Source organism: Neofelis nebulosa, chromosome 13 (assembly GCF_028018385.1).
Source record: "Neofelis nebulosa isolate mNeoNeb1 chromosome 13, mNeoNeb1.pri, whole genome shotgun sequence".
NCBI classification, from domain to species: Eukaryota; Metazoa; Chordata; class Mammalia; order Carnivora; family Felidae; genus Neofelis; species Neofelis nebulosa.
The window spans coordinates 58,911,940-58,938,350 of record NC_080794.1 but is presented as its reverse complement, the minus strand read 5'-3'; the positions used below and the strand labels follow the sequence as shown (position 1 = coordinate 58,938,350).

The 26,411-nt window shown below is 41.7% G+C and overlaps 1 protein-coding gene across 11 annotated transcripts in view; it reads right to left on the bottom strand.

The window, feature by feature from the left end:
* Positions 1 to 26,411, bottom strand: part of PLCE1 (phospholipase C epsilon 1) — a 324,803-nt gene that overhangs the window by 20,975 nt on the left and 277,417 nt on the right. For 8 of the 11 annotated variants that reach the window (XR_009252465.1, XM_058697220.1, XM_058697215.1 and 5 more), the window contains 9 exons: positions 23,938 to 24,067; positions 20,689 to 20,730; positions 19,422 to 19,543; positions 18,393 to 18,510; positions 13,495 to 13,626; positions 10,432 to 10,722; positions 5,524 to 5,687; positions 3,978 to 4,239; positions 930 to 1,048 (listed from right to left, as the gene is read on the bottom strand). Coding sequence is in view for 10 of the 11 variants with exons in the window: in XM_058697220.1 (XP_058553203.1) it covers positions 930 to 1,048; positions 3,978 to 4,239; positions 5,524 to 5,687; positions 10,432 to 10,722; positions 13,495 to 13,626; positions 18,393 to 18,510; positions 19,422 to 19,543; positions 20,689 to 20,730; positions 23,938 to 24,067 (1,380 nt within the window). In the remaining variant the exon portion in view is untranslated. The remainder of the gene's footprint in view (positions 1 to 929; positions 1,049 to 3,977; positions 4,240 to 5,523; positions 5,688 to 10,431; positions 10,723 to 13,494; positions 13,627 to 18,392; positions 18,511 to 19,421; positions 19,544 to 20,688; positions 20,731 to 23,937; positions 24,068 to 26,411) is intronic. The other 3 variants (XM_058697216.1, XM_058697218.1, XM_058697219.1) reach the window with 2 other exon arrangements.

The following is a 26,411-nucleotide window of genomic DNA, read 5'->3' as shown; positions in this document are numbered from 1 at the left end:
CTCATGAACTGTGAGATCATGACCTGAGCTGAAACCAAGAGTTGGAAGCTTAATCTACTGAGCCACCCAGATGCCCCTCATTTTAAGTTAATTTCTAAACCTCAAATAATGGAATCAACCAGTTAATTAAAGCAGTGGTACTTGTTTAAATAAACAACCTTGCATCACTGGGGTGGGTACTGGCCCAGTGGTCCTCAAACTTCAATGGTATGGACCTTACCTAGGGAACTTGTTAAGAGACAGATTCTGTAATAGTGACCCTTTCTGTGGCATTCCTTTCCCATTTCCAAGAGGGCCAATTCTGCATCTCCCCAACCTTTGCTTAATTAGTCTTTTCCCCATGTTATTATTTTGGGTTCATCTCCCTGGCAGGCCTATAATGCACTCATTAAGAGTGTGGGCTTTGGGGGCACCTGGGTGGCCAGTCAGTTGAGCATCCGACTTCAGCTCTGGTCATGATCTCACGGCTTGTGAGTTTGAGCCCCACATCAGGCTCGCTGCTGTCAGCGTGGAGCCTGCTTCGGATCCTCTGTCCCCCTCTCTCTCTGCCTCTCCCTGGCTTTCACTCTGTCCCTCAAAAATAATAAAGTAAACATTAAAAAAAAAAAAAAGAGTATGGGCTTTGGCACTACTGTAACGGGTTTATAGCTGTGTGACCTAGATATACTTAGCTCTGACCTTCCTCATCTGTATGGAATGGAGAGGATACCGTAGCTATTTCACAAAGTTACTGACAGGATTAACTGAATTAGTATAGTTGTAAAGTGCTTAGAAAGTGTCAAGTGCCAGCCATTACTGTTGTTGTCATTATTTCCATTGCTACCTAATTAATAACTCTAACTGACCAGGTTCCTGTGCCACAAGAAAGTCTATCTATCCCCAGTGTAGCGATCCCTGCAAATATGCTGAGTGAAATAGAACTTAGTTACCAAAGAGGCCGGCGTGGTGCTGCTGGAGGAATTTTCTTCCATCCTCCTACTGTTTATGAATAAACTAGAGATTTCCAAGACTTCGTTGTGGAGATTTCGCAGCTGAAGATGTCGATATCCTGGAATAATGCAGAATTGGGGAAAGCTTGTTAGCCATGCACTGCAGAGCTCTGCAAAGAAGGTAACCCAGGGAGGTCAATAAATGGTAGGCGGAAATCAGGTCTTCCGATGGGCAGGGAGTGGCAGTGGGCATGCAACCAGCAGACAGACACCTTTTCATCGAGACTGCTGCTCCTGGGGACAGTTTTGGGTCACCTTATGGTCACTAACTTGTTCAGGTGCTATTTTTAACTTAGACTCAAGCAGAATATCTTAAACTCAAAATACAGTAGGAAAATCTGATCATTTTGATATCATGTACAGTCACTGTTTTACAAATATTCCCTCTTAGTGACAATGCAGTATTCTAACAATACGGAGTTGGGAAAGTAAGTTATGGCGTGACTGTTTGTACGAATATAACGTGGAATAATGTGCAGCCAGTGAAAGTTCTAATGAAGATGCACAGCTACCAACAGAAAAAGTTGCTCACTACAGGGGCACCTGAGTGGCTCAATCAGTTAAGCATCCGACTTCGGCTCAGGTCATGATCTCACGGTCTGTGGGTTTGAGTCCTGTGTTGGGCTCTGTGCGGACAGCTCAGAGCCTGGAGCCTGCTTCCGATTCTGTGTCCCCCCACTCTCTCTGCCCTCCCCGCTCCAAAATAAATAAACATCAAAAAAAAAATTAAAGAAAAAAGTTGCTCGCTACATACATTAGGAATGAAAACCAGTGAGATGCAAGACACTAAGATTAGTAGAAAGCCTATTTATTAAAAATATATATTATGTTATATGTCTATTACATATAATATGTAAATACATGGGCAGAGAAATAAAGCCTACAAAAGAAATATACCAAAAGTGATTATTTTGGAGAGATGGAAAATGGATAATTCAAAAGAAACGTTTTTGCTTCTCTGTGCTTTCTCATAATTCTGTAATAGCTGTTAAGAACTGAATTGTGTCCTCTCCAAATTCTCATGTTGAAGCTCTAACTCTCAGTACTTTGGAATGTGCCTGTATCTGAAGATGGGGCTTTTAAAAAAATTATTTATTTATTTATTTTGAGAGAGAGAGAGAGAGAGAGAGAGAAACAGTGTGAGTGGGGGAGGGGCAGGCAGAGAGAGACAGAGAGAATCTCAAGCAGGTTCCTTGCTGTCAGCAGAGTCCGATTTGGGACTTGATCCCACGACCCTGGGATCATGGTCTGAGGTGAAATCAAGAGTTGGACACTCAACTGACTGAGCCACCCAGGCATCCCTGGAGATGGGTCTTTTAAAGAGGGTTAGGGCCTTCAGTGAAGGCATAATGGGTGAGTAGGGTGAGCCCTAAGCCAATATGACTAGTGTCCTTATAAGAAGAGAGAGACACCAGGTGCCTGCACACAGTCTCAGGGACAACCACGTGAGGACACAGCGAGATGGTGGCTGTCTGCCAGCCAAGGAGAGGGGCCTTGGGAGAAACCAACCCTGCCATCACCTCCATCTCCAGAACTGTGAGAAAATAAATGTCTGCCGTTTAAGCCTCCAGTCTGCAGTGTTTTGTTTCAGCAACCCGAGCTGACTAGGGCAGTGGCCATGTGCTACTTGCACAGTGGAGAAGAAAAACAGGAAGAGAACAAAATGCAGGAGACTGTAATGTGTTCGTGGAAGTCAGAGTTCGGCGCTTTGAGTGTGGTGGTGGAAGAAGGCGCTAGCACCTTGGTACTCAAAGTAGGCCGGTAGGGTCAGCATGCCTGGGAGCTTGTTAGAAATGCAGACTCTCAAGCCCCCGCACCCCCAGACCTACCGCATCAGAATCTGTATTTCACTACCACGAGTCCCAGGAGACCCTGACACGCATCAGTGTTGGAGGAGCAAGGTGCAGCCATGCCCACTGGACAACAAGCTGAAGTTCCACAAGTGCTTTGGCAAAGCTGAACCACATCAGGCCAACAGCTCTGGCCTTTACTCAGGATTCTCCATCTGCCCTGCTCTGCCCCCAACACCCACCTCCAGCTTCCAACCCTGGACGTGCCATGAGAGCATCCCAGCCCTCCTTCTCTCAGGCTCCTTTCTTTCTTTTCCTTTTTTTTATTAAAAAAATTTTTTTTAAGTTTATTTATTTTGAGGGTGAGACAGAGAGAGAGAGAATATTCCAAGCAGGCTCTGCACTGTCAGCATGGAAACCAACGTGAGGCTCGAACCCACAAACAGTGAGCCAAAATCAACCAACTTAACCAACTGAGACACCCAGGTGCTTCACTTTTAAATTTTTTAAAAGTAAGCTCTACACCCAATGTGGGGTTTGAACTCAAGATCCTGAGATCAAGAGCCACATGCTGAGCCAGTCACTGACTGAGCCAGCTAGGCAGCACCTCCCAACCCCGGGCCCCTCTCCTAACGTCAGTCCTTGCTTTAAACATGCCAGGGGTGCAGCGGCTGCTACTGGGAAGGGGTGTGCAGGAATAGGAGCACAGCCACTCCTCCCCACACCAGCAGAGGGAGAGGACACACTCCATGGGATGTTGTCAACACCTCTGATTTTAGGATAATGTAAAAATCTCTTTTGAGATGTGATCAAACAGTGTTCAAATCTGTATCATTTCTTCATGCCTCTTATTATTTTTAATGTTTATTTATTTTTGAGAGAGAGAGAGAACAGAGTGCAATGTGGGGGAGGGGCAGAGAGAGATGGAGACAGAATCTGAAGCAGGCTCCAGGTTCTGAGCTGTCAGCACAGAGCCCAATGCGGGGCTTGAACTCATGTACTGTGAGATCATGACCTGAGCCAGAGCCGGACGCTTAACTGACTGAGCCACCCAGGCGCCCCCTTTATGCCTCTTATTTTAACTTTGTACTATGGAAATTCCAAACATACACACAAGGAGAGAGAAGAACATCATGAACCCCAGGGCATCCATCACTTAGCTATTATAATTATTAGCATTTTGAGAATTTTTTTCTACCTCGTTTTAAAGCCTTGAGTGGGATGATTCTCTGAGCAGTTACAGCTGAGCTGTTGTTTTCCACAACGGCAAAACGAAGAAATACGAGATCTTCAAAGTGAACCCGGAAGAGAAACTGTTCATTCCACATGGGGTTCAGAGTGTTCCGGTGGATGGGCTTTGTGCGGAAATGGCAGCTGTCCAGGGGCATGCCCAGCACATCGACTTCGATACACGGGCTTCCTGTGCTGCTACTCGGGCACACGTTTTGACCAGAGACAATCTGAGGCAAGGAAAAAAGGATCAAAGTCACTGAAGACACGAAAGAAACAAAGCAACCTCTGTACCTTACTGCTTCCCTCCACCAAGATAGACAAAGAACATTCTGGAATGGAAGGGGTACATGGTTAACAAAGTTGCTAAAAAGAAAAAAAAAGTGATCGTAATCAGGTAATCACATGACTGGAGTCATGTGAAAGCCTATTTTGTCAACAGCATTCACCTGACGATAACCTTTCAACTGTAAAAATGTTCAAAGATCTTCAAAAACCAAGCCGTTAAGATGATGAAGTTTCTCAAGGAGGCAGGAGGAAAGGAAACCGTACACAATCTGAGAAATGGTTGCTAACATTCTGTTCAAAACGTTTTAGGTGTATATATTTGATATACCTCAAATCTTTTTCTTCAACAGTTTGTTTTGGACCAAGTCACAGGGAATGTTGTTAAAAATTAATCCATAGCCTTCCGTAAGTAGATGGAATTATACTCGAGTCCAGCTGAAATGGTCAAACAGAAAGGGGCCGCTGCCCTAGTCTTCAGGAGAGAGAAAAACCGTGTGGGAGGTGGAAGGTCTGTGAGTTGGCTCTCCCAGGGCTCTGAGGTGTCATGAGCAGAGGCTGTTTGGCATTCTTTGTTTGCAGCAAGTCAGACCAAATATGATAATGGAGAGAAGAGGTAACTTTCTCCCTTTCTGTCTTTCCTATCACCATCCAGTGGTGGTCTCTCTATCAGCTGAGTGGGAATGAAAGAACAGGGAATAAGGTTGGGTGATGAGCTACTGGGGCTGAGTTGTTAGGGGCAGCCTGTGGAGTTCTGACAATTAGGTAGTTAAAGGAGTAAAGGAGTAAGGAGAAGCCCAGGAGTGATAAAGGTTAAGCTGTAAGGAGGAAAGATATGTAGTTGCTTCATATATTGATGCCTGTCTGATCTTATGAGAACTTGTCAGAGTGTAAGATGACCTGCTCTAACCAGGAGCTCAATTTTTATGAGATCCATGCACAGTTATGATTCCCGGGGCCTGGAGGACAGAATTCCTATCATCAGTTTGCAGGTGAAGCAGGGACCTCATAACTCCACCTACTGACTCTGGCAAATAGAGGGCCTGGTGACAGCGTATATAAACCATAGCCACTGCTTCCTGAGAGGATGAAAAAATGCTTTGGGGAACTAAATCTGCATGAACAAAATGGTGATACGAGACCTTTGTAATGCCTTGAATTCAAAACCAGTTCATATTCATGAAGGCTTACAGACCTTACTAGATTCTGACTACTGGGGCCATACTTACAGTTAAGGAGTAGACGGCAGGCTCCATGTTGTCCAGATCTCTTTCTAAGGGAGAGAACTTCTGATACATGGGACAGTTCTTGTCCCACAGAACTGGGGGTTTCAAAACATAACCACACCCACCGTTGGCTTCAAACATGGCAGCATTTAAATGTAAAGGGAGATCTGCAAAATAAAGTCAATATTGTTTGGCTCACGTGTCATCCTATACATTTACTTTAAAGTTCAAAAGAAATCTGCATCAATTTCCCCTAAGCTGAAGTATGAAGAAGAGATAGCCATCCATTCATTGCATAGACTGACTGAGTACCTACTCTGTGCCAGGTAGTGTTATGCATCCAGGATATAGCTGCTAACAAGACTTGAAATCTGTCTTCATGGAGTTCATGCTCCATCCCATGTTCTGCCACCTAAAAACTCTTATAAATAAAAATTCACAACATCCATCCAGAAAAATCTTTGAACACCTCATTTTATACTGAACTTTAGAAAAAAAAAAAAGGATTGTCTTATCCCCAATGCTAAGCCATGCAGACAATTGTGTGAACAATTCTTGCTTTTTCAAATATAAGATAAAATCTTAATAATACAAGAAAGGCTAGGAGAATAGCCAGAAAAACATACCTTGTCTTTGAAATTTCTATTTCAACCCATAAATTGCTATGCCTCTACCTCTTTTTTTTTAATTAAAACAATTTTTTATATTTATTTATTTTTGAGAGACAGAGAAACAGAGCACGAGTTGGGGAGGGGCAGAGAGAGAGACATGGAATCCCAAGCAGGCTCCAGGTTCTGAACTGTCAGCACAGAGCCCAATGTAGGGTTCGAACTATGAACCATGATATCACGACCTGAGCTGAAGTCAGATGCTTACCCGACTGAGCCACCCAGGTGCCCCTCTACCTCTTTTTTAAAAATGGTGGTTCAATAGGAAACAAACCATTATCACATGTGATTCACATCATATCCACAGTCTCCTCAATCACAAATGCTGGGAACTTTTACAACAGTCTTTTGTGGCCAAAATTTATTTGGCACAGGTCTTTGGTGAATGATCGGATCCCTACACACTCAAATGCTCATCTGATGGCACAAGTCTGCATAAAAGTTGCCCAAATGAGCAAAAAGTTTATGAGACACACCTGACAAATGTTCCCTCTGCTAGATTCCTCCCATGTGCAGAGTGAACTTTGCTACATGGACCAACATCAAGGAAAAGTGTGGTAAGCACCGTGGAGCGATGAGAAGTTGGCCTTTACTTGTGTCGGGGGGAGCTGGCCAGGGTCATGTACAGGAATTCTGGGGGGAAGATGTCTTAGACACATGAGAGCTCCTGGGGCCTCAGCCTGCTTATCTACAAAATTAACACACTGCACCCCTCCTCTCAGGCCCATCCAGTCCCCATGTGATTAATTCACTGAGGCTACAGAGGGAAGCAAACTAGCCCATGCAGTTGGTAAATGTGAAATGGATAAATATGACTAACAAAATTAGAGCTAGCACCTGTTCTAAGCACTTTGGGTGCACCAGTGCCTCCATAACCCATGAGGTGGCTTATTGCCTTATTTTAGTATTTTCATTTTTAGAGATGAGGAAACTGAGGCATAAGATACGACAAAACCCAAGGCACATGGCTAGAAAGTGGTGAATGCTAGTGTTCAAACTCAGACAGCCTGACTCATCTTAACTACCAAACCGCATAATGTATATTATCTTAACTACCCAGTCTTAACTGCTGGAGCCATATAACGTATACCTCATGGGGGTGTCATAAAGATAAATGAGACAAGGGGCACCTGGGTGGCTCAGATGGTTAAGTGTCCAACTTCGGCTCAGGTCATGATCTAGTGGTTCATGAGTTTGAGCCCCGCGTTGGGCTCTGTGCTGATAGCTCAGAGTCTGGAGCCTGTTTGGGATTCTGTGTCTCCCTTTCTATCTGCCCCTCCCCCACTCGTACTCTCCCTCTCTCTCAAAAATAAATAAAACATTAAAAAAATTTTTTAAAAATGAGATAATGTGTTGGGGCGCCTGGGTGGCTCAGTCGGTTAAGCGTCCGACTTCAACTCAGGTCACCATCTCGCGGTCCGTGAGTTCGAGCCCCGCATCGGGCTCTGGGCTGATGGCTCAGAGCCTGGAGCCTGCTTCCGATTCTGTGTCTCCCTCTCTCTCTGCCCCTCCCCCGTTCATGCTCTCTCTCTGTCTCAAAAATAAATAAACGTTAAAAAAAAATTAAAAAAAAAATGAGATAATGTGTAAAGGTCCCTACCCCAGCATCTGGCACATAGAAGGTGCTCAATAAATTAAAATATTAAATTATATCATGATGTCGACACCCATTTGGGTTTGAAGTCTGATTCCATTAGCAATGTGTCTATCCTTGTAGCTTTTCAAAACTTGTATTCTCCTTTTTGTTTTGTTTTAAGTAGGCTCCACACCCAACGTGGGGCTCACACTCACAACCAAGATCAATTCACACACCGACTGAGCCAGCCAGGCAGCCTGCTTTCCCAAACTTTAAAGCACTTTTTCTTAACTAAAATCTCACTTGTGATCCCATATGTAAAACAGATCCACGTGGAGCTGCTTTGTTAGAATAAAGGCGGGGCCTCCAATCTAGTTCTCCCACTGCCCCCTAGGGCTGGTCTCAGAACTTCATCTAGAGCTATAATTTTAAAAACTCCTGTATCCATTAAGTGAAACAGTGTGCCTGAATCTGTGTAACCCCATCATCCCTCTCAGTCAATGAGGGTGATGGCATTGATGTGGGAGAGAGGAAAAGCCTGCAGGGGTGAGTGGAGGCCCACCAGCAGCCTCAGTGTGTGTTTCAGAGCGCGAGGTGGGTCAAGGAGGGGCAATTCCCGGGTCCCCCTCAGCCATGGCTCCCTTTGCCATCCGTGGAGCCAGGATGTCTGCGGCAGCCTTGGCGCTTCAGGAAGAAGGACACATCCCAAACCAAATGCGTTTTCATTTCCTTGAGAAAACCACTTTGCTAGTTATTTCAGTTTACTTAAATATTTCAGTGTTATAACAACCGAGGGGACCAGTGGACACAGGGCTAAGGACAGGGCCAGAGATGTGAACCCACAAGCCACTTGGGACAGATCGAAGAGAAAGTTTTACAACTCTGAAGATATTTCATTATTATTTCCACTTGTGAGTCCAAATCATACTGTTTTCATAACTTATCAAAAAACACTTACGATGGTTAATGTTCGTGGAATGTTTTCTACGTGCCAAGCACTGTGTTTGGTATGGTACTTCACTTGTGCCGACTTACTTAATATCAGTTGAAAGAAACAAATATTAAAGGGCACAAAAATATGACTGATGTCTCTGACCATACATCTGCGGGGTCAGCCACAAGTAGACACTGTTGGCACCTGTGCAAGGTTGCTAGGTGATCCCAGGGCGAAGGCTGGGGTTTAACCTTGGCTGAAGACAGGGCTACGCTTTGGTTGATGGGTCAGCACAGCTAGCTGGGATCTGATTCAGTGCTCGTGAGAGGAACACGAATGTTGCTTGACTATTCGAAGGAGAGACTGGTTTTCCAGTGAGCTTCTAGGAAACATTCTTCCTCTATTTTTTCTTCATCTTCTGCAGCTCCCTTCTTTCTCCCATAACCAAGTGGAGACAAAACACTTTACCCTCTGAACTCCCAGAGTCCTTGTATCTATTATTATTAGTCATTCTGTAACCTTGAGCAAAGTAACTGCTCTGTGCCTTGGTTTGCTCATCTGAGAAATAGACATCATAAAGGGACCCACCTCTTAGGGTTGTGGTAGGGATTAAATGAGAGAATAGGGGTCAAGAATGCAGCGCGGTGCCTGGTACACAGTGAGCATGCCATAAACGGCAGCTGCTACCTGGAGTTTACTCCTCAGTTACTCTGTTAGGAGTCCCATCCACAGTGGAGAAACACACACACTACGTTCTCTGTTCAGGTGGTTCACGTACTTGTTTTCCCCGTGGTAGCCACGCCTAGGGCACTGAACATTATTTATTTCAGTCTCAAAGGGAAGAGAAGAAGCTAAAATGCTTCTAACTTGCAAAGTGTTTGGAGCAACACTACTTTTTGACTGCAAGAACAAGAGCTTAGCAAGAGAACTTACTAAGGCATGTTAGGAAATCTCTGTCCCCAAACACCTTTAAAAGCAAACTGGACAGAGTGCTGTCAAAAGGAGTCATAAGTTTAAAAAGTACTTTAAAAAGGCAGCAGGGGGGCACCTGGGTGGCTCAGACAGTTAAGCGTCCAGCTCTGGGTTTTGGCTCAGGTCATGATCTCAGGGTTTCATGAGTTCGAGCCCCATGTCAGGCTCTGCAATGACAGTGTGGAGCCTCCTTGGGATTCTCTCTCTTCCTCTCTCTCTGCCCCTCCCCGACTCACCGACTCATGCTGTCTCTGCCTCTCTCAAAATAAATAAACTTAAAAAAATTGAAAACAAGAAGGAGGCAGGAACAGAAGACCTTTAGGGGTCCCCTCATGGTCTTTATTGTCTTTTTTTTGAGAGAGAGAGAGAGAGAGAGAATATGAATGGGAGAGGGGCAGAGAGGAAGGGGAGAGAGAATCCCAAACAGGCTCCACACTGTCAGTGCAGGGCCTGACTCAGGGCTTGAACTCACAAACTGTGAGATCATGACCAGAGCTAAAATCAAGGGTCAGACACTTAACCGACTCAGCCACCTGGGAGCCCCTTTATCTATCGTCTTAATCGAAACATCAAGGGCACAATTCCATATCAAATTCACTTCTGTTTTTGGTCATCTGTACTTTAACCCTCACATCTGGTGTGCCCCAGTCTGGAGTCCTGCCCCTTCAAACAATCTTGTTTGCTGAACTATATTTACTGAAATATAAGAGGCAGAGGAGAGAGGTGGGGAGGCAACCTTCCGGGTGAAGCAGGCCCATTACCATCTGTCTGGTAGTTGAGCGCCACGAGCTGTATCCCATGGAGCCAGAACATGAGGGGATTGGGGTTGGAGGAGTCGATGCGAGTGGCAGCCGGGTAAGTCCTCAGCAGCTGACAGGCGGTGTGCTGGATCAGTTTCTGAGAATACCTGCGACACAGACGTTTGGCGGCATTTTCATTCAGCGAGGAGATATGGTAACATTTGGGAGTTCTAATGATAGCGCTGAGGGATGTGGTTGGGTTGAGGGGGGAAGCAGATTCCTCCCAGGCCTGTCGCATTCCTTCACAGGAACCTAAACCCCCCAAAAGATTAGCCTCAGATTAGTGCAGAAAACTTTAAATATTTTAGAAAGATAAAACCTGAACAACATCCCCATAGGCAATCATAACACATAAGACATCGGAGTACATCTTGCCTTTTCCTCGTGAGTTAGTCTACAACCTTGAAACAAAATGAGAGCTATTGAGTTTTAAGATGACTGTGGCCACACCAATTTAAATCAAAAGCCTGAAAGTCCTTGCCTATGTACCTCATCTATTCTGTGGATACATTTGCACAAAGGCACAATGTATGCCCAAGGGTGTTCACTCTAGCATTGTTTTGCTTTGTTTTGTTTTTAAATAACAAAACAAAACCCAAAAACTCCAAAACCACCACCATCACACCACCACCACAATCCAGGAAGCAACCTAAATGTTCTACCAGTGAGGTAGTGATTAAATAAATGACAATATATCTACACAATGGAATAATACCACAGAGGCACTAAGGACAATAAGGTAGACAAATGTATAGAAAGCCATGAGGAAAGTTACAGCAAGTATAGAGGTTATACAAGTCTCCCTGATTTTAAACTCTACTACAAAGTATAGTAATCAAAACAATATGGTACTGGCATAAAAATAGACACATAGATCAATGAAACAGAATAGAGAGCCCAGAAATAAACCCACATATATATGGCCCTTTAACTTATGACAAAGGAGCCAAGAATACACAATAGGGAAAGGATCATCTCTTCAATAAATGGTGTTGGGAAAACTGGATGGCCACATGCAAAAGAATGAAACTAGACCACTGTCTTACACCATACACAAAGAATTAACTTGAAATGGATTAAAGACTTGAATGTAAGACCTGAAAATACACAACTCTTAAAAGAAAACAAAGGCAGTGAGCTTCCTGACGTTAGTTGTGCGTGGCCCTGAATTCCTGGGTCTGACTCCAACATTAAAGGCAACAAAAGGAGAAGTAAACAAGTGGGACTACATCAAACTGAAGTGCTTCTGCATAGCAAAGGAAGCCATCAATAAAAAGAAAAGGCAACCTACTGAATAGGAGGAAATATTTGCAAATCTTTTATCCGAATATCTAAATGTGTTATATCTAAAGTGTATATAGAACTCAACTCAAAAGCTAAACAACCAATTTCATTAACAAATGGGCAGAAGATTGAAGCAGACATTTTCCCAAAGAAGATCTATAGATGGCCAACAAGCACATGAGATGAGCGATGTCAGTAATCACCACGGAAATGCAACCCAAACCACAGCGAGATACCACTTCACTCCTGTCAGAAAGGCTAGTATCAAAAAGACAAGAAATAACAGCAGTGGGAGAGTAAACAGTGGAGAAAGGGAACACTCGTGCACTGTTAGTGGGAGAAAGCTGGTGCAGCCACTGTGGAAAACAGTACGGAACTTCCTCAAAAAATTAAAGATAGAAATACCATATGATCCAGCTATACTATTTCTGGGTATTTATCTGAAGAAAATAAAAACATTAATTCAAAAGGATATATGTACCCCAATGTTCACTGCACCATTATTTACAATAGCCAAGATACGGAAACAACCTAAACGTCCAGTCCATTGAAGGATGAAGGATGAATGGATAAGGAAAACATTATATATATACATATACACATATATATACATATATGTGTATATGTATATATATGTGTGTATATACATATGTGTATATATACATATATACATATGTGTATATATACATATATACATATGTGTATATATACACGTATATATACGTATATGTATACGTATATATACATATGTATATACGTATACATATATATATATACATGATATATATATATATATATATATATATATATATATATATATATATCATGGAATACTACTCAGCCATAAAAATTAAGGAAATCCTGCCATTTGTAACAACATGGATGGATTTTGCGGGTATGATAATACTTACTGAAATAAGAGAGAGAAAGACAAATACCACATGATTTCACTTACACGTGGAATATAACAAAACAAAACAAACACATAAAACAAAGCAAAGCTCCCAGATACAGAGAATTGATTGGTGGTTATCAGAGGGGAAGGGGGTTGGAGGGCGGTGAAATGGGTGAAGGGGGTTAAGCGTACAGTGATGGATGATAACTAGACTTATTGTTAGGATCACTTTGTCGTGTATATTAAAGATCAAATTACTATGTTGTACACCTGAAACTAATATAACGTTATATACAAATTTTACCTAGAGAAAAAAATAGTTATCCAACTATGTTCAGTTATATCCGTTTGGATTATCTTAAAAAGAATCTTATTTTTTTAAACAAAACACAATAAACTTAACAGTGATTACCTCTGGGGAGGAGAACTGGGACACTGAGAGTGGAAAGGAATTTTAATAATACTCCAAACTGTTTGAGTTTTTAACTATGAGAATTTATTACTTTCATAGTAAAAAGTAATTAGAAATAAAATGGATATATCTTCTGGAGTTATAAGGATGAAGAGCACAGTTCCAAGAACAACTAGAATGTTCCAAGGTGGCTCCAATTTTTACTTTTGAGGCAAACACTGTTAGAACGTCTTTAGTGAGACGTTATTTTTTAGGAAGTTAAGAGTGTAAATTCATAATTTAAATATATTGGTACCACATTTAACCTAACACTTCACATAAACATTCATGAAAAAAAAAAATTAAAAGTTCAAGGGAAGTGCTTAGACGGTCAAATATCAGAATCATCCGGCATGCAGAATCAGGCCAAAATATTACAAGAAGGTGACTTTACTTTTTCCAGATGCTTTGTTAAACGATGCTGTCTCCCCAGGGCTCATTCTGCCCGGATTGTTGCCAAAAATGGACTTCCTGCTTTTCCTTTCTTTTCCTCTGCTAGAGCCAGATGCATTTAGAGTTGACAGGCCTGTTCCCATAAAATGAAAATAAATAAGCCAAAAACTACAAGCAAGGAACTCAACATTTTCCATCCCTGTTACTGTTTATTTTGAAGTCCTACTACTCCCTGGCAGCCCCAGGACAGAAGACCTACTAGCATTTTTAGCACAGTTAATAAGAACGGGGAATGATAGCAAAGCTTTTCTCTCTGTAGACAAATGTGACCAGAACTGCATGATCATCACAAAATCACATACACAGACCCACTTGGATGTGCACCAGAAAGATTCTGAAAAGCTACACGAAAAGAAAGCACTCCAGTCAACATTTCTCAGAACCTGATTACTCAACTTGGAGAGATGAAAGACCGGTTAAAAGCTGGAGCTTCAGCGGCACATTGTTTAGGTTCAATTCTTGCCAGTATGAGGTTGCCTTAACATCTACCTTCTCCATTCCTCAGTTTCCTTATCTACAAAATGGGTGTGATAGGAGCTCGCTCCCAGGGTTAATCTGAAGGTCTGATGGGAAATACATTAGGATGATGATGATGTTTCCTGGCTTCTCTTTCTCACTCCCAGCCCTACTGTTGCCTGACCCTTCCTGCCTGGCACAGTGCCTGGTGTGCGGCAAGAACTTAATAGATATTTGCTGAATGAGAGAATGAATGCACACCGTGCTCCAGTGCAGCAAGAGTCATTTAAAAGCTCCAATGAAGCCAGAGTCGCCTCCAAACCATTCCACTGTGTACAACTGTACCATTAGAAAGTAATTCCTTCAGCTGAAGCAGCATTCAGGAGGTCCTCTTTGAGATGAAAATATACCTTCCAGGAACATCATCAGAGGAAACAGGGTAAGGTAGTGCTTAAGAATAGCACAGACTGGGGCGCCTGGGTGGCTCAGTCGGTTAAGCATCCGACTTCGACTCAGGTCACGATCTCGAGGTCCATGAGTTCGAGCCCCCGCCTCGGGCTCTGGGCTGACAGCTCAGAGCCTGGAGCCTGCTTTGGATTCTGTGTCTCCCTCTCTCTCTGCCCCTCCCCCGTTCATGCTCTGTCTCTCTCTGTCTCAAAAATAAATAAACGTTAAAAAAAAAATTAAAAAAAAAAAAAAAAAGAATAGCACAGACTGAGGGGCGCCTGGATGGCTCAGTCGGCCAAGTGTCCGGCTTCAGCTCAGGTCAGGATCTCATGGTTTTTGAGTTTGAGCCCTGCGTCGGGCTCTGTGCTGACAGCTTAGAGACTGGAGCCTGCTTCTGATTCTCTCTCTGTCCCTCCCCTGCTTGTGCTCTGTCTCTCTCTCTCTCAAAAATAATTAAACATAAAAAAAAAAGAAAAGAAAAGCACAGACTTTGGGGTTGAAACCTCACACAAATTGTGCGACCTCACACAAATTACTTAACCTCTCTGCATCACTCCCTCCTCATCTGTAAAAGGGTCAAGGTGGTTAGGGTTGAATGAGATCATGGTATGTATATACATACTTAGTAGAGTGTCTTGGTCAGAGAAAGTGCTCAGTTCATAGCAGCTGTGGGGCTTCTAAATTTTGTTTTCTCTTAAGTATCTGTAACCACAAAGATGCAACACAAACTTGGACTAGGAGGTTCTCATGCTTTATCTTAAAATGTTGTGTGAATTTTGCACTCTGCATCATGACAGAAAATGAAACTTAGGTTTTCTCCCAAGTATAACCGATGGGTGTGGGGGTGGGGCAGGGACAAGGAACTAGGGCAAGGGGCCTGTTCATTCTGGGGTTTTTGTACGCATCCTGGCACATGTCGAAGGGTATGTGGGCCCTTTTGTGAAGAGCTGGTTGTTCTCTTGGGGTGAGGAAGCAAGAAAACAAGAGCTGGGTGATCAAGAAAAGGGAAAGAATCTGGGGAGGCCCAGAGAACTAACTGATAGAGCAACAAAGAGCCTTCTCCTGCCCTATTGGCCCATTTAACAATGACAATGACAACAACTACTTCCAGAGAGCCAGTTCTTTCCTGGACAGCGTGTTAATCACATTATGTACTTTACTGCTGATTTTTACAACCATCCTGCAGGTTAGGACTGTGAAGCCTTTTTTTTTTTTTTTTTTTTTACAGATAAGGAATTGGAAGAGCCCTGCCACCAAAGCAGGTTCATGATCTTGGGGAAATTCATTTACTTTGGGGGAAGGTCACACCACATGATCTTTGTGGTGCCTCAATGCTCTGCAGATTTGTCCGCATACGTCTCCTTGGAAGGGACTTGGTGAAGGTGAGCTGCATTGAAATTGATAAGGTAGCAAACGCAAAACAATAGTGTAGCAAAATAAACATTTTGTGGTATTTCCCCCATGAGCATTGAAATAAATCATAATACCAATACATATTTAGAAGCCATTATAACAATGATTCTGGCAACACAATGTTAAGTTTGAGAAAGGAAATAAATTTTGGGAGAGAAAAATGTAAGAGATTTCAATTACTAAAAAAAAAAAAAAAATTAAATGTAGCATACCTATAAAGAATGTGTGCTATATAAACACTTAAAAAAAAAACCACAACAGCATTCTTGGAATTTTAAACATAAGCCAAATAACCCCATGCTTAGCCTGCGCCTCAAGTAAGAAGCTGGACCCAATGACCTTCTGGCTCTCCCACAACGCTCTACTGCTACGAAACTTTCTTTCACAGTGACCTCAAATATCTTTGGGGATGGGTGCTCTTTAACCAGCGCTTGAGAAGAAAAGACAAAGCCGATGCAATGGTTTGGGTGTGGTGTCAGCAGAATTCACAAAGTACAAGAGTGATTCTTGAGTGTGGGCGTCATTTGTGAACAGAGTGGTCCTCACGCTTGTTCCTGTCACAAAGGACATGCAGGCCATGAGGCTCCCTGACAGGAAAAGGGTTTTATTCTGTCATGAGAACAATGTCACCAGCTGCAAATATGATCCTATTGTACTTACGGGACAGAAAGTCACGATCTGTGAACTAAACCGAAGTAGCGAGGCTCTTATGTTTCCTCGAAATCTTTGATCGCTGCTTATGGATTCACATTCTCCTTGACAGAATTTGCTGTCTGATAAGCAGCAGCAGTTGCCAAAAGTTTAAAAACAGAACGTGGGAGAAAACTTAAAGTTGAGAAAGTCCTATCTGTGATTTTTTTCCATGTGTGTGAAAAGACCACTATTATTTAATCTTTTAAAAGTTTGTTTATTTATTTTGAGAGTCAGAGACTGTGCGAGTGAGGGAGGGGCAGAAAGCGAGGAAAGAGAGAGAGAGAATCCCAAGCAGGCTCCTAGCTGTCAGTGTTAAGCTCGACTTGGGGCTCGATCTCATGACCGTGAGATCACGACCTGAGCCAAAATCAAGAGTCATCATGATGCTTAACCGACTGAGCCACCCAGGGGTCCCTTACCTAATTTTTTAATACCCTAATACCTTTGTCCTGTTTGCAGGGCAGTGTGAGAAGTGAGGCTTAAGATATGCCTCTGGAGGCTGGGATCTGCGTTCATACATAGCATTGCTATTTTAACTTTCCTCTCCAGACCAAGTTTGTATATCCTGTTTCCCAACATTTTAGATGAATCTCCAGAATCAAGCTGCTGTCCTGTCCTTAGAAATTTTGTACGAGGGAATCCTGTTTTCATAGTATGAGGAGATGAATTTTTCTGACTTTCATATATTTATGGACTTTCCTGTTTTCCCTGCAGCCCCTGCTGCCCCACTTGTGGGACACTCAATTGTGTGAACACACTGAGAGCACACCCTAACAACAGGGGCAGGGTAGTGCAATGGTTAAGAGCAGGGCTTTGGAGATAGACAGGCTTCAGAATCATAGCTCTACCATTTATTAACTGAAATGCACATTTTGTGTGTATGGGGGCATGGTTTATCATCGTAAGTTCACTGTACTTCTAGAAATGGCAAGTTGGGGAAACTTTCTCTCACTGAAATCCCATCCTTGGTCCTTGTGGTTTGAGTGGAGCCTCACTACCCATCTTCAAAGATGAAGAATGTGCCATAGGACCTAGACTGTCAGAGCACTGCATTCTCTGGGCCACAGTGACTGACTGGTTCAGGGATGGGCAGAGGGCTTAATGGAAAACAATGAAACTGGTGCTGAAAGTTCTGGAAGAGACTCTCAGACTGAAGTTAATCTGGAAACATGTGGTGCTAGTCTGTTGCAGCCACCTTGCAAGCACAAAGGTAATGCAGAGGAGGCAGAATGAGAAACGGGGAGAGAGAAGCCCTGGATCAAGCTGTACTTGAAACTTGAATATCCCTTCATTTTTTAATAGATGAGCCAATAAATTTGTTTTTTGCTTAAGTTAATTTCTACCACTTTTAAACAAAAGAATCTTACTGATAAACTTGGCAACCTTGGGGCAATTACTTCATATCTCTCAGATTTTGCTTTATTTAAAAATGGGGACAAACCCGTCTACCTCAGAGAATTAATATGAAATCAATAACATGACATATATAAAATACTTAGCACAATTTCTGGTACTGAAGGGCTTAATAAATTTTAGCTATTAGATGTCATGAATATTATTATCATTATTATTAATTCTTATGAAAAGACATGATATCTTGAAAATAAACACTTTATGGTATTTTCCTTACCAACATCAAAGCTAATAATAATAATAAAAATAAAAATAAAATAATAATAATAATAATAAATATTTAGAAACTAGTATAACAATGACTTTGGTAACACAATTTAGTTATTTTGAAAGCATTCACAATGTCCAATTAAATAAATAGCATATTTTTATCTTTTGGTATCTTTAGTTGTTATAGAAGATATTGCCTACTCTTACCTGGAAATTTTACTGCTTGGCAATAGATGACAAGGTCAGAGAGCTCTGGTGCAATCTGTCTGCTTTCCTTTTTATTCTGAGGGAGATAAAATTCTTCTCCCAGTTCCATGTCATAAACCTAACAAGGGAAAAATAATGCCAGTTTACATGGAGAGTATATGCTGCCAACCTCTGAATCCCCAAAGCTTTACCTGTTCCTTTCTCATGTCATCAGTGCATTTCACATTGCTGTGTATCATTCCATATAAACGTCCCAACACACTTCCTAGAGTAAAAGCTTTCTGAGAGTAAGCTCTTCCTCCTCTTCCCCTGGGGCATAGTCCAGTGTCTTCAATGTGGAACAGTCAGTGCATATTTGTTGAATGACTAGGTGATTGAGGATGCGTCTTTTATGGCTCAAATTTTTGACATACCTTATTATCTGGCTCTCTAACGGTGTCTCTGAAACTGTGTCTGCACATTTGCTCAGAGTCTAGTTGAGTGAGGCACCGGAAGGCAGGGTCTGGGTGTCTCATTTACATTTCTATTCTCTGCGTCATTCCTCTGTGAACACTTCACAGTCTGGGCCCTGTTTATCTGCTTGGTTATTCCAAACACTTTAAAAATTCTAGAAATTCCTTGAATGTGCCAGGCTGTCCTCCTGGCCTAAATATGTCCTGTTTTTGTTTGCTTGGCCAAATCTTTCTAACATTATCCTCCCTGATGCTCTGACAACCCTGTGTAATCACTGGTCTTTGTACTTATCTGTAAGCACTGTTTACCTATTTGTCTCCATCACTAAAGCACCTCCAGTGTCATCTCAGTGCCTGCCACACTGCACACTTTCCGCACGTATTGGCTGGATGAACCAGTGACTAACCTTCTACAAATGGCAGGTGGGTGTCCCATAGCATCACCCTGTGGGCTTTGGCATCTAAGGGAAAGTGAGGGGAAAAGTGAAGGGAAGGGACAGGGAGGGAGTGAAATTCTATCCCATACTGACATGAGCACCATGGTCCAAGTGTAACTTAACGGAAGCCATTCACCCACCTTTCCTTTGTTGCAAGCAGAGTTATCTGCTTTCTTTATCCTCTTGGGGATTTCTTCATTATACTCAAACTGAAGCTTGTCATTACATGATTTATTTTCAGGTCTGTCTTCTAGAATGTTGTCTGAAAATAAGTTGGCAGGCTTCAGCAAACAAGAACCAAATGTTGCACTTCAGGGCTATGTTGACATCTTTGTAAAGATATCCAGTCACTTGGTGCTTATCTGTTAAGACTGAGGATCTGGCTAGTATGTTACCAAAATGATGGCTTGGGGTATAATTTTTAAAATTTGTTAGATGTGGTATAGGATGTGTTTATTTTTAATTGAATGGACTCATTTACCAGTAGTTTTGGTACCATACAGACATCACTTAATGAGAAGGCTCGTGTCTGTACAGGTAATTAGGACTGTGCAAACCTTACAAAAGACATCCTGTGCCAGAAGTTCTTGGTGCACAAGTTAGGGGAGGATTTAGTCGTGGAAGCACTTGTAGATGGTGCATATGTGAGTTAATCACTCTCACTTTAAAATAAGCTATTAGCTTCTTTTACCTCTAGAAATGCCAAAACCTGCAGGAAAAAGATACTGTTATCTGCAATGCATTTTTCACAATTCTACTTAATCGGAAAGTCAAATTTCCATAATTGTTTATGAATTTATTAAGCAAAACTCTTGAGGATAGAAATTAAAATATGTTTAAAAATATGTAAAGCATGACATATGATCTTTTACTTTGCTCTTGTTTTGGTATTTCTATCCAAGTCATCCAAAATGACTTTACGGGTGCCTAGATGGCTCAGTTGGCTGAGTTTCCGACTTCGGCTCAGGTCATAATCTCACGGTTCATGAGTTTGAGCCCGTTCATCGGGCTCTGTGCTCTCAGGGCAGAGCCTGCTTTGGATCCTCTGTCTCCCTCTCTCTCTGCCCCTCCCTCACTCACACATGAGCGTTCTCTCTCTCAAAAATAAACAAACATTAAAAAAATGACTTTACATGTGTTAGACAATTATCCTCTTAAAATGAAAAACAAGAAAGCTCTCATTTCTCACCCAAGGTTCATTATCTCATCAGACCAAAAATGTTAAGACCAAAATATTCTTATACCAAATAAGGGCCATGCAGGCTGCCAAGAAGTAAATGAGATCAATCATTTTATTACATTTTTACTCATATCAGTGTCACGATGTCATGCTAATTCAAGCCTAAGAAATTGGACACAGAATGCCGACATTCATGCAGTTAAAATGCCCAGTTCGAATGGCTTTACCTTCCTGACTGTTAGGAGCAGGAGAAGCGGTAAGGACATCTGCTATAGAAAAACAGAATCAGAAAGGGGATAAAAGTAAGGAAAATTAAGACAAAAAGCCAGATAAATTGAACTAAGGTATGAAGCAAAGCATAAATAACAATAGCTTAGATTATAAGACAAATTAGACAAGAAATCTGTTGATTTAGTATTTTGACTGTTAGGGATATAAAGTCTAGCAATAAAAAAAAGACAAACATTGTTAATATTAATCATGCTGTCATAGTCACATTACATATTTTCAGTTACTGACTGTTGTTAACATTCCCAATCATGCACTATTTCAAATGGATAGAAATGGATTAATTTGTTAGAGTCATGCAGTCACTGTCACAGAACGTCTGCGTTAAGTTGCAGATTCAAATCTGCACCCTAGGGCTTGTTCAGAGCTAGTCAAGATAAACAGCAAGGTCAGAAGAAAATTAATCTCTATTTATGTAATGAAATTTGATTAAATAAATATTCATGAAGGACTTATTGGCCAAAAGGCAGAGTAGGAGTTTCTGAAACACAAGTGTCTCATGTGCAACTTCCTTTAGATCTTCTGGACTTAACTTTGTGGTGAGGAATCATCACATTTCTATGGCCCAAAGAGGCTTCCAACTAATTCTCTCGTGTTATAGTCATGAAAACTGAGGACCAGAGCTGTCACAGAGGTAACCTGGGCCACCCAAATTGTACAGATGAGCTCTTCACCTGGGACACCTCCGAAGGCAACACTCCCACAATTGCATGTGGAATTTTGAGAGCACATTTATTTCTCTGAGGGGACTGGTCACAGCTCTAATCTCCTTCCCAAAGGGACTCATCATTACAAGAAGCTGAGAAACCTTTGAGGTCCCCCATATGAAGCTCCAAATGGTTCTACCCATGGCAGGCAGGTTTCTGCTGCCTTCTCATCTCAACTGGAGGACGTGAAGATGTAGAGGTGAGTGCGTGAGGTACAGAGGTGAGTGAGGGCACAACTGAGAATGCAGGATTGACAGAGCATTCAACTGTGGCATGAGAGAGCCTCAACACGACATGTTTAAACCGGTCACAACATAACTATATGGCCAGTTTGGGAATCTGCCAGTCGGAGGAATCTTTCAGTGAAACGGGAAATATCTAGGTGGTGGCAGTGGCCTTCATAGATCATAGATGTTAGTGCTAGAATAAGGGAGAACATCACCCAACACTGAACAGAATCTTTTTGTTACACATCTGAGGGACCTAAGGCCTAGAGTGGAGATAGGACATTGACCCAACGTCTCCTAGTTTACTGAGTCAGGACCTGGTGGGGCCCCCTTTTCACCTGTATCCCACCTCAGTACATATAGGTTTTTTTTTTTCTTTTCATATAGATTTTTAAAAAGCATGAAACTATCTTAGAAATTCAGTGGGATAGGGCTTAAATTTTACTCTCCCTAACTGAAATAAATAAATACCAGATCATTTTGTTATTTGCATTATCAAAAATTCCTATAACAACACTAATAATTAAGAAAAGCCTTTCCTGGGGCGCCTGAGTGGCTGAGTCAGTTGAGTGTCTGACTCTTGATTTCGACTCAGGTCTTGATCTCAGGGCAGGTTCATGGGTTTAAGTCCTGCATCAGGCTCTGTGCTGGCAGTGCAGAGCCTGCTGGGAATTCTCTCTCTCTCTCTCTCTCTGCTCCTCCCCTGCTTGTGCTCTCTCTCAAAATAAATAAACTTAAAAAAATATATATATAGATATAGATATATAGATATATATAGGCCTTTCTTTTGTGTTCTGAAAAGTACAGAAAAAACATGGGAGTAATTTATGATAAAGAGTGAATTTATCTTCCAGCAAATAAAGCTCTCACAGGGCATTTGACATCTGGATTGGTTGATCTCTTACGTGTGGTTTTCGTTTCTTATCTGAATAAATTTGTTCTTCTGAAACAACATCACCATAACTGTAATGGAAATCCATGGGGAAGAATAAGTCAATATAAGAATATTCATATTCCCACAACTATTCAGGAATAGGATACAAGAAATCATCTTGATTCCTTTTCATCTTCCTCCTCTTTCTACTTCCCCTTTAGAGTATAAGCTCCTCACATTAACTGATGGGATTTCAGTCAAGTAAATTTGGCTTTTAGTTGATGGTATGAAGCGATCAACTATTACTAAGGACAAATATTAAATGGACATAGGCTAGTATTGTATTTGGGAGACAAAAAGAGGCTGGGCTGTAACTGCTGGCCATGAAAGAGGCTCATGAAACAGGATATAACTAGGGGGCAATCCTGGAGCATAAGCAACAGATATTTGGAGGAGGGTAGCTCGGCTGTCTTAATGCCAAGGGTAAATGGTTGCTGGTCTGGGCATACCTACATATGAGCAAAACAATTATCCTCCACAGAAGCCATATATTCTACACATACAATGTTATTTTTATAAATAGGAACTTAAGCATTTTTTCATTATTACATTACTTTTCACAAGTTGCTAAAATGCAACAGTCTACCATCAGCAATGGTACCTAGAAAACATTTTGCAATCTATAACTAATTTGGTACAAATGAGGCACCCCTGAAACCTAATTCTCATATAACAGGAATCCTTCACCTATAATCTGTGGATGACTTCATTCATGTGACTTTTTTGTATTGTGCCATTAGGCTCACCCATGTTTTGTCCCTTTGGTGGAGCCAGAAGGAAATATCTTGTTGGGTTAGTAATGTGAGAACTAGGAAGAGGGGGAAGGGAAATGCTGCTTTTTTTTTCCGTATACTTTTTACAAAGTAGGAGTGAAGGCGGTGAGAAGGAGGAGCGGAGAGCACAGAACCATGATGCTGCCCCCTGCAGGTGGTGAGGGGCGAGAACAGCCAGCGGCCACAATGTCTGCCAAGTACATCAGCCACGTCAGAAACTGAAAGGGTGAGAATGAGGTCTCTCTGTTGCAATTCCAACTTTTCCTCCAGGAACCCACTCAGGAATGACCCCTGTGTTGCTCTCCACACCCTGTTCTTCTTTCCTTGAATGTTGGCTGCAGTGGCTAAGAGAATCCCCTTCCTTCCTTGGTCCTCATCACTAAGCCACGGGATTCAGGAATTCTTGGACAGTTACTACAACAATCTGCTATTGCTGGTCTGTGGAATGACAGACTCATTTTGGGGGGAAAATGACACAAAAAAACCCCACAACAGAAAATCATCCAAGCATTTCCCCGCACACAGCATACGGTTGTGTCTCTCTTACCATCAGACAGGGATTCATAGTCGTAATCATATTCGTCTTCTTCATCCTCCTCTTCCTCGTTATTAGCCGGTGGGGGGTTGGCATTCCCACCATTGTAAGCCTGAGCTTGCATGGATGCTAACTGATGAGCCTGTAAGATACCAGTAATTAAAGACCGCAGATGCTAATAAGCTCCTGAGGTTTCCTTCATAGCCTTCAAAATGATCACTTAATGCTTGCCACAGTCACAAAAAGTGGCTTAAGCTATTTTGATTCATTTGAGAGAGAAAACAAAAATCTAAATTCACCTAAAGTACAACATCAATATTTGGGCAAATGTTAACATCCCTACAATCCAGCAGCTTTTAGAAACAATCACAAGGAATCATATATAGTGCCAGGCACCCTGGTTCCCCAGGGGCAAGCCCTACAGGACATATCTTGCTGCTGTGGAGAACCGCCATCACTCCCAAATGATGAAGGAAGGAGCGAATTAGCTCATCAGTGTTGGAAAAGTAAATCTCTGCTAAGAAACTGTTGTCTCTTTTTTGCCCTTAAAATAATATCTAAAGGCCTTTGACCTGGAGAAAAAGGTTAGAATCCCTATGGAGAATGACACTGAACAAACAGTTGTCGGTTTAAATAAAGTTCTTTCAACAGACTTTATATGAACCATCAATCAGATTAACAAAAGCTCAGAAACTTCTAGAAACTTGATGCTACGAGGGAGATTGTGTGTCTCTATTTTGACTTCCTTATATTACTTATATTTGAATCACCTGGGAGGTGATTTCACAGGATACAAGGTTAATATAGGTCTGGGAACTTAGCATAGGAAATAAGCAGAAATGGAGGAAAAGTTACTTGCATGAATTCAAAACAAGAAACAAATCTAAAATCCAACAGTAGAAGAATGAGGTCAGTAAACTATGGTGGTGTATCTGCTTGAAAAAAATTAGACTTGAAAAAATAATTGTGAGATATATTTGTTGAACAGGATATAGAATTGTATGTATAAATATAAATGTAAATGTATATACAATTCAAAATCATTTGTTTCATGTCTATATATCTCTGTCTATCCATAATGATTACAATTACATAAAATGATACATAATACATCATAATACATATGTTGCTGCATAATATAGCAGGGACTCTTGACCTATTGTTGTGGCACAAACCCCTTAGGTCATCTGCTGAGGTAGGATTCCTTCTCAGAATGACATCTTATTTTATCCTATTTTTTCAAAGTTTATTTATTTATTTTGAGAGACACAGAGAGAGAGACAGAATCCTAAGCAGACTCCACGCTACCAGTGCAGAGCCCAATTTGGGGCTCAAACTCACGAACTGTGAGATCATGACCTGAGCCTAGATCGAGTCGGATGCTTAACCGACTGAGCCACCCAGAAACCCCCCCTAGAATGACATTTTATTTTTTCCAACATTTTTTTTTTTTTTTTTTTTTTTTTTTTTTTTTTGGGACAGAGAGAGACAGAGCATGAACGGGGGAGGGGCAGAGAGAGAGGGAGACACAGAATCGGAAACAGGCTCCAGGCTCCGAGCCATCAGCCCAGAGCCCGACGCGGGGCTCGAACTCACGGACCGCGAGATCGTGACCTGGCTGAAGTCGGACGCTTAACCGACTGCGCCACCCAGGCGCCCCTAGAATGACATTTTAAAGTTTATTTTTATTTTGAGAGACAGAAAGAGAACATGAGCGGGGGGAGGGGTAAAGAGATCGGGAGAGAGAAAATCCCAGAGAGAGAGCCGAAATCAAGAGTTGGACACTTAACCAACTGAGCCACCCAGGCACCTTTTCAGAATGATATTTTAAATGAATAAAACCAAATACAAAATATTACCAAAAAAATGTTGAATACAGCTATCAAATTATTAAAAAACAAATTTGTGCTATAGGAATATATGTTTAGTAACACAGATAAAAATGTATAATGGTAAGTCCAGTAACATTTTGAAATAGTGGTTAGCATAAATAATTCTTGGAGATATTAGCAACAACTGTGATGTAATACAAAAACTATAATTTCAGGGTCACTGGGTGGCTCAGTCGGTTAAGCGTTCGACTTCGGCTCAGGTCATGATCTCACAGTTTGGGAGTTTGAGCCCTGTGTCGGGCTCTGCCCTGACAGTGCAGAGCCTGCTTGGGATTCTCTCTCTCTCCCCCACTCTCTCTGCCACTTGTGCTCTCTGTATCTCTCAAAATAAATAAATAAACTTAGAAAAAACCCTATAATTTTTATTGCTGATGAAGACCTAAGAACTGCCAATGTTACTGTGGTTTATTCCTTTATTATTGGAAGAAATGCTAAATTTTAGTTAGAGGTTAGTGCAAAGGGGATGTAATTTTTTCTTCTTCTAAATTCACGGACCCTTGATTTCTGTCTGTTGATGTGTTATCAAGGTTAAGAACCCCTGTAATAAGGGTATATTTGGCACTGGAATTATGTATGTTTTAAAATAAAATAATT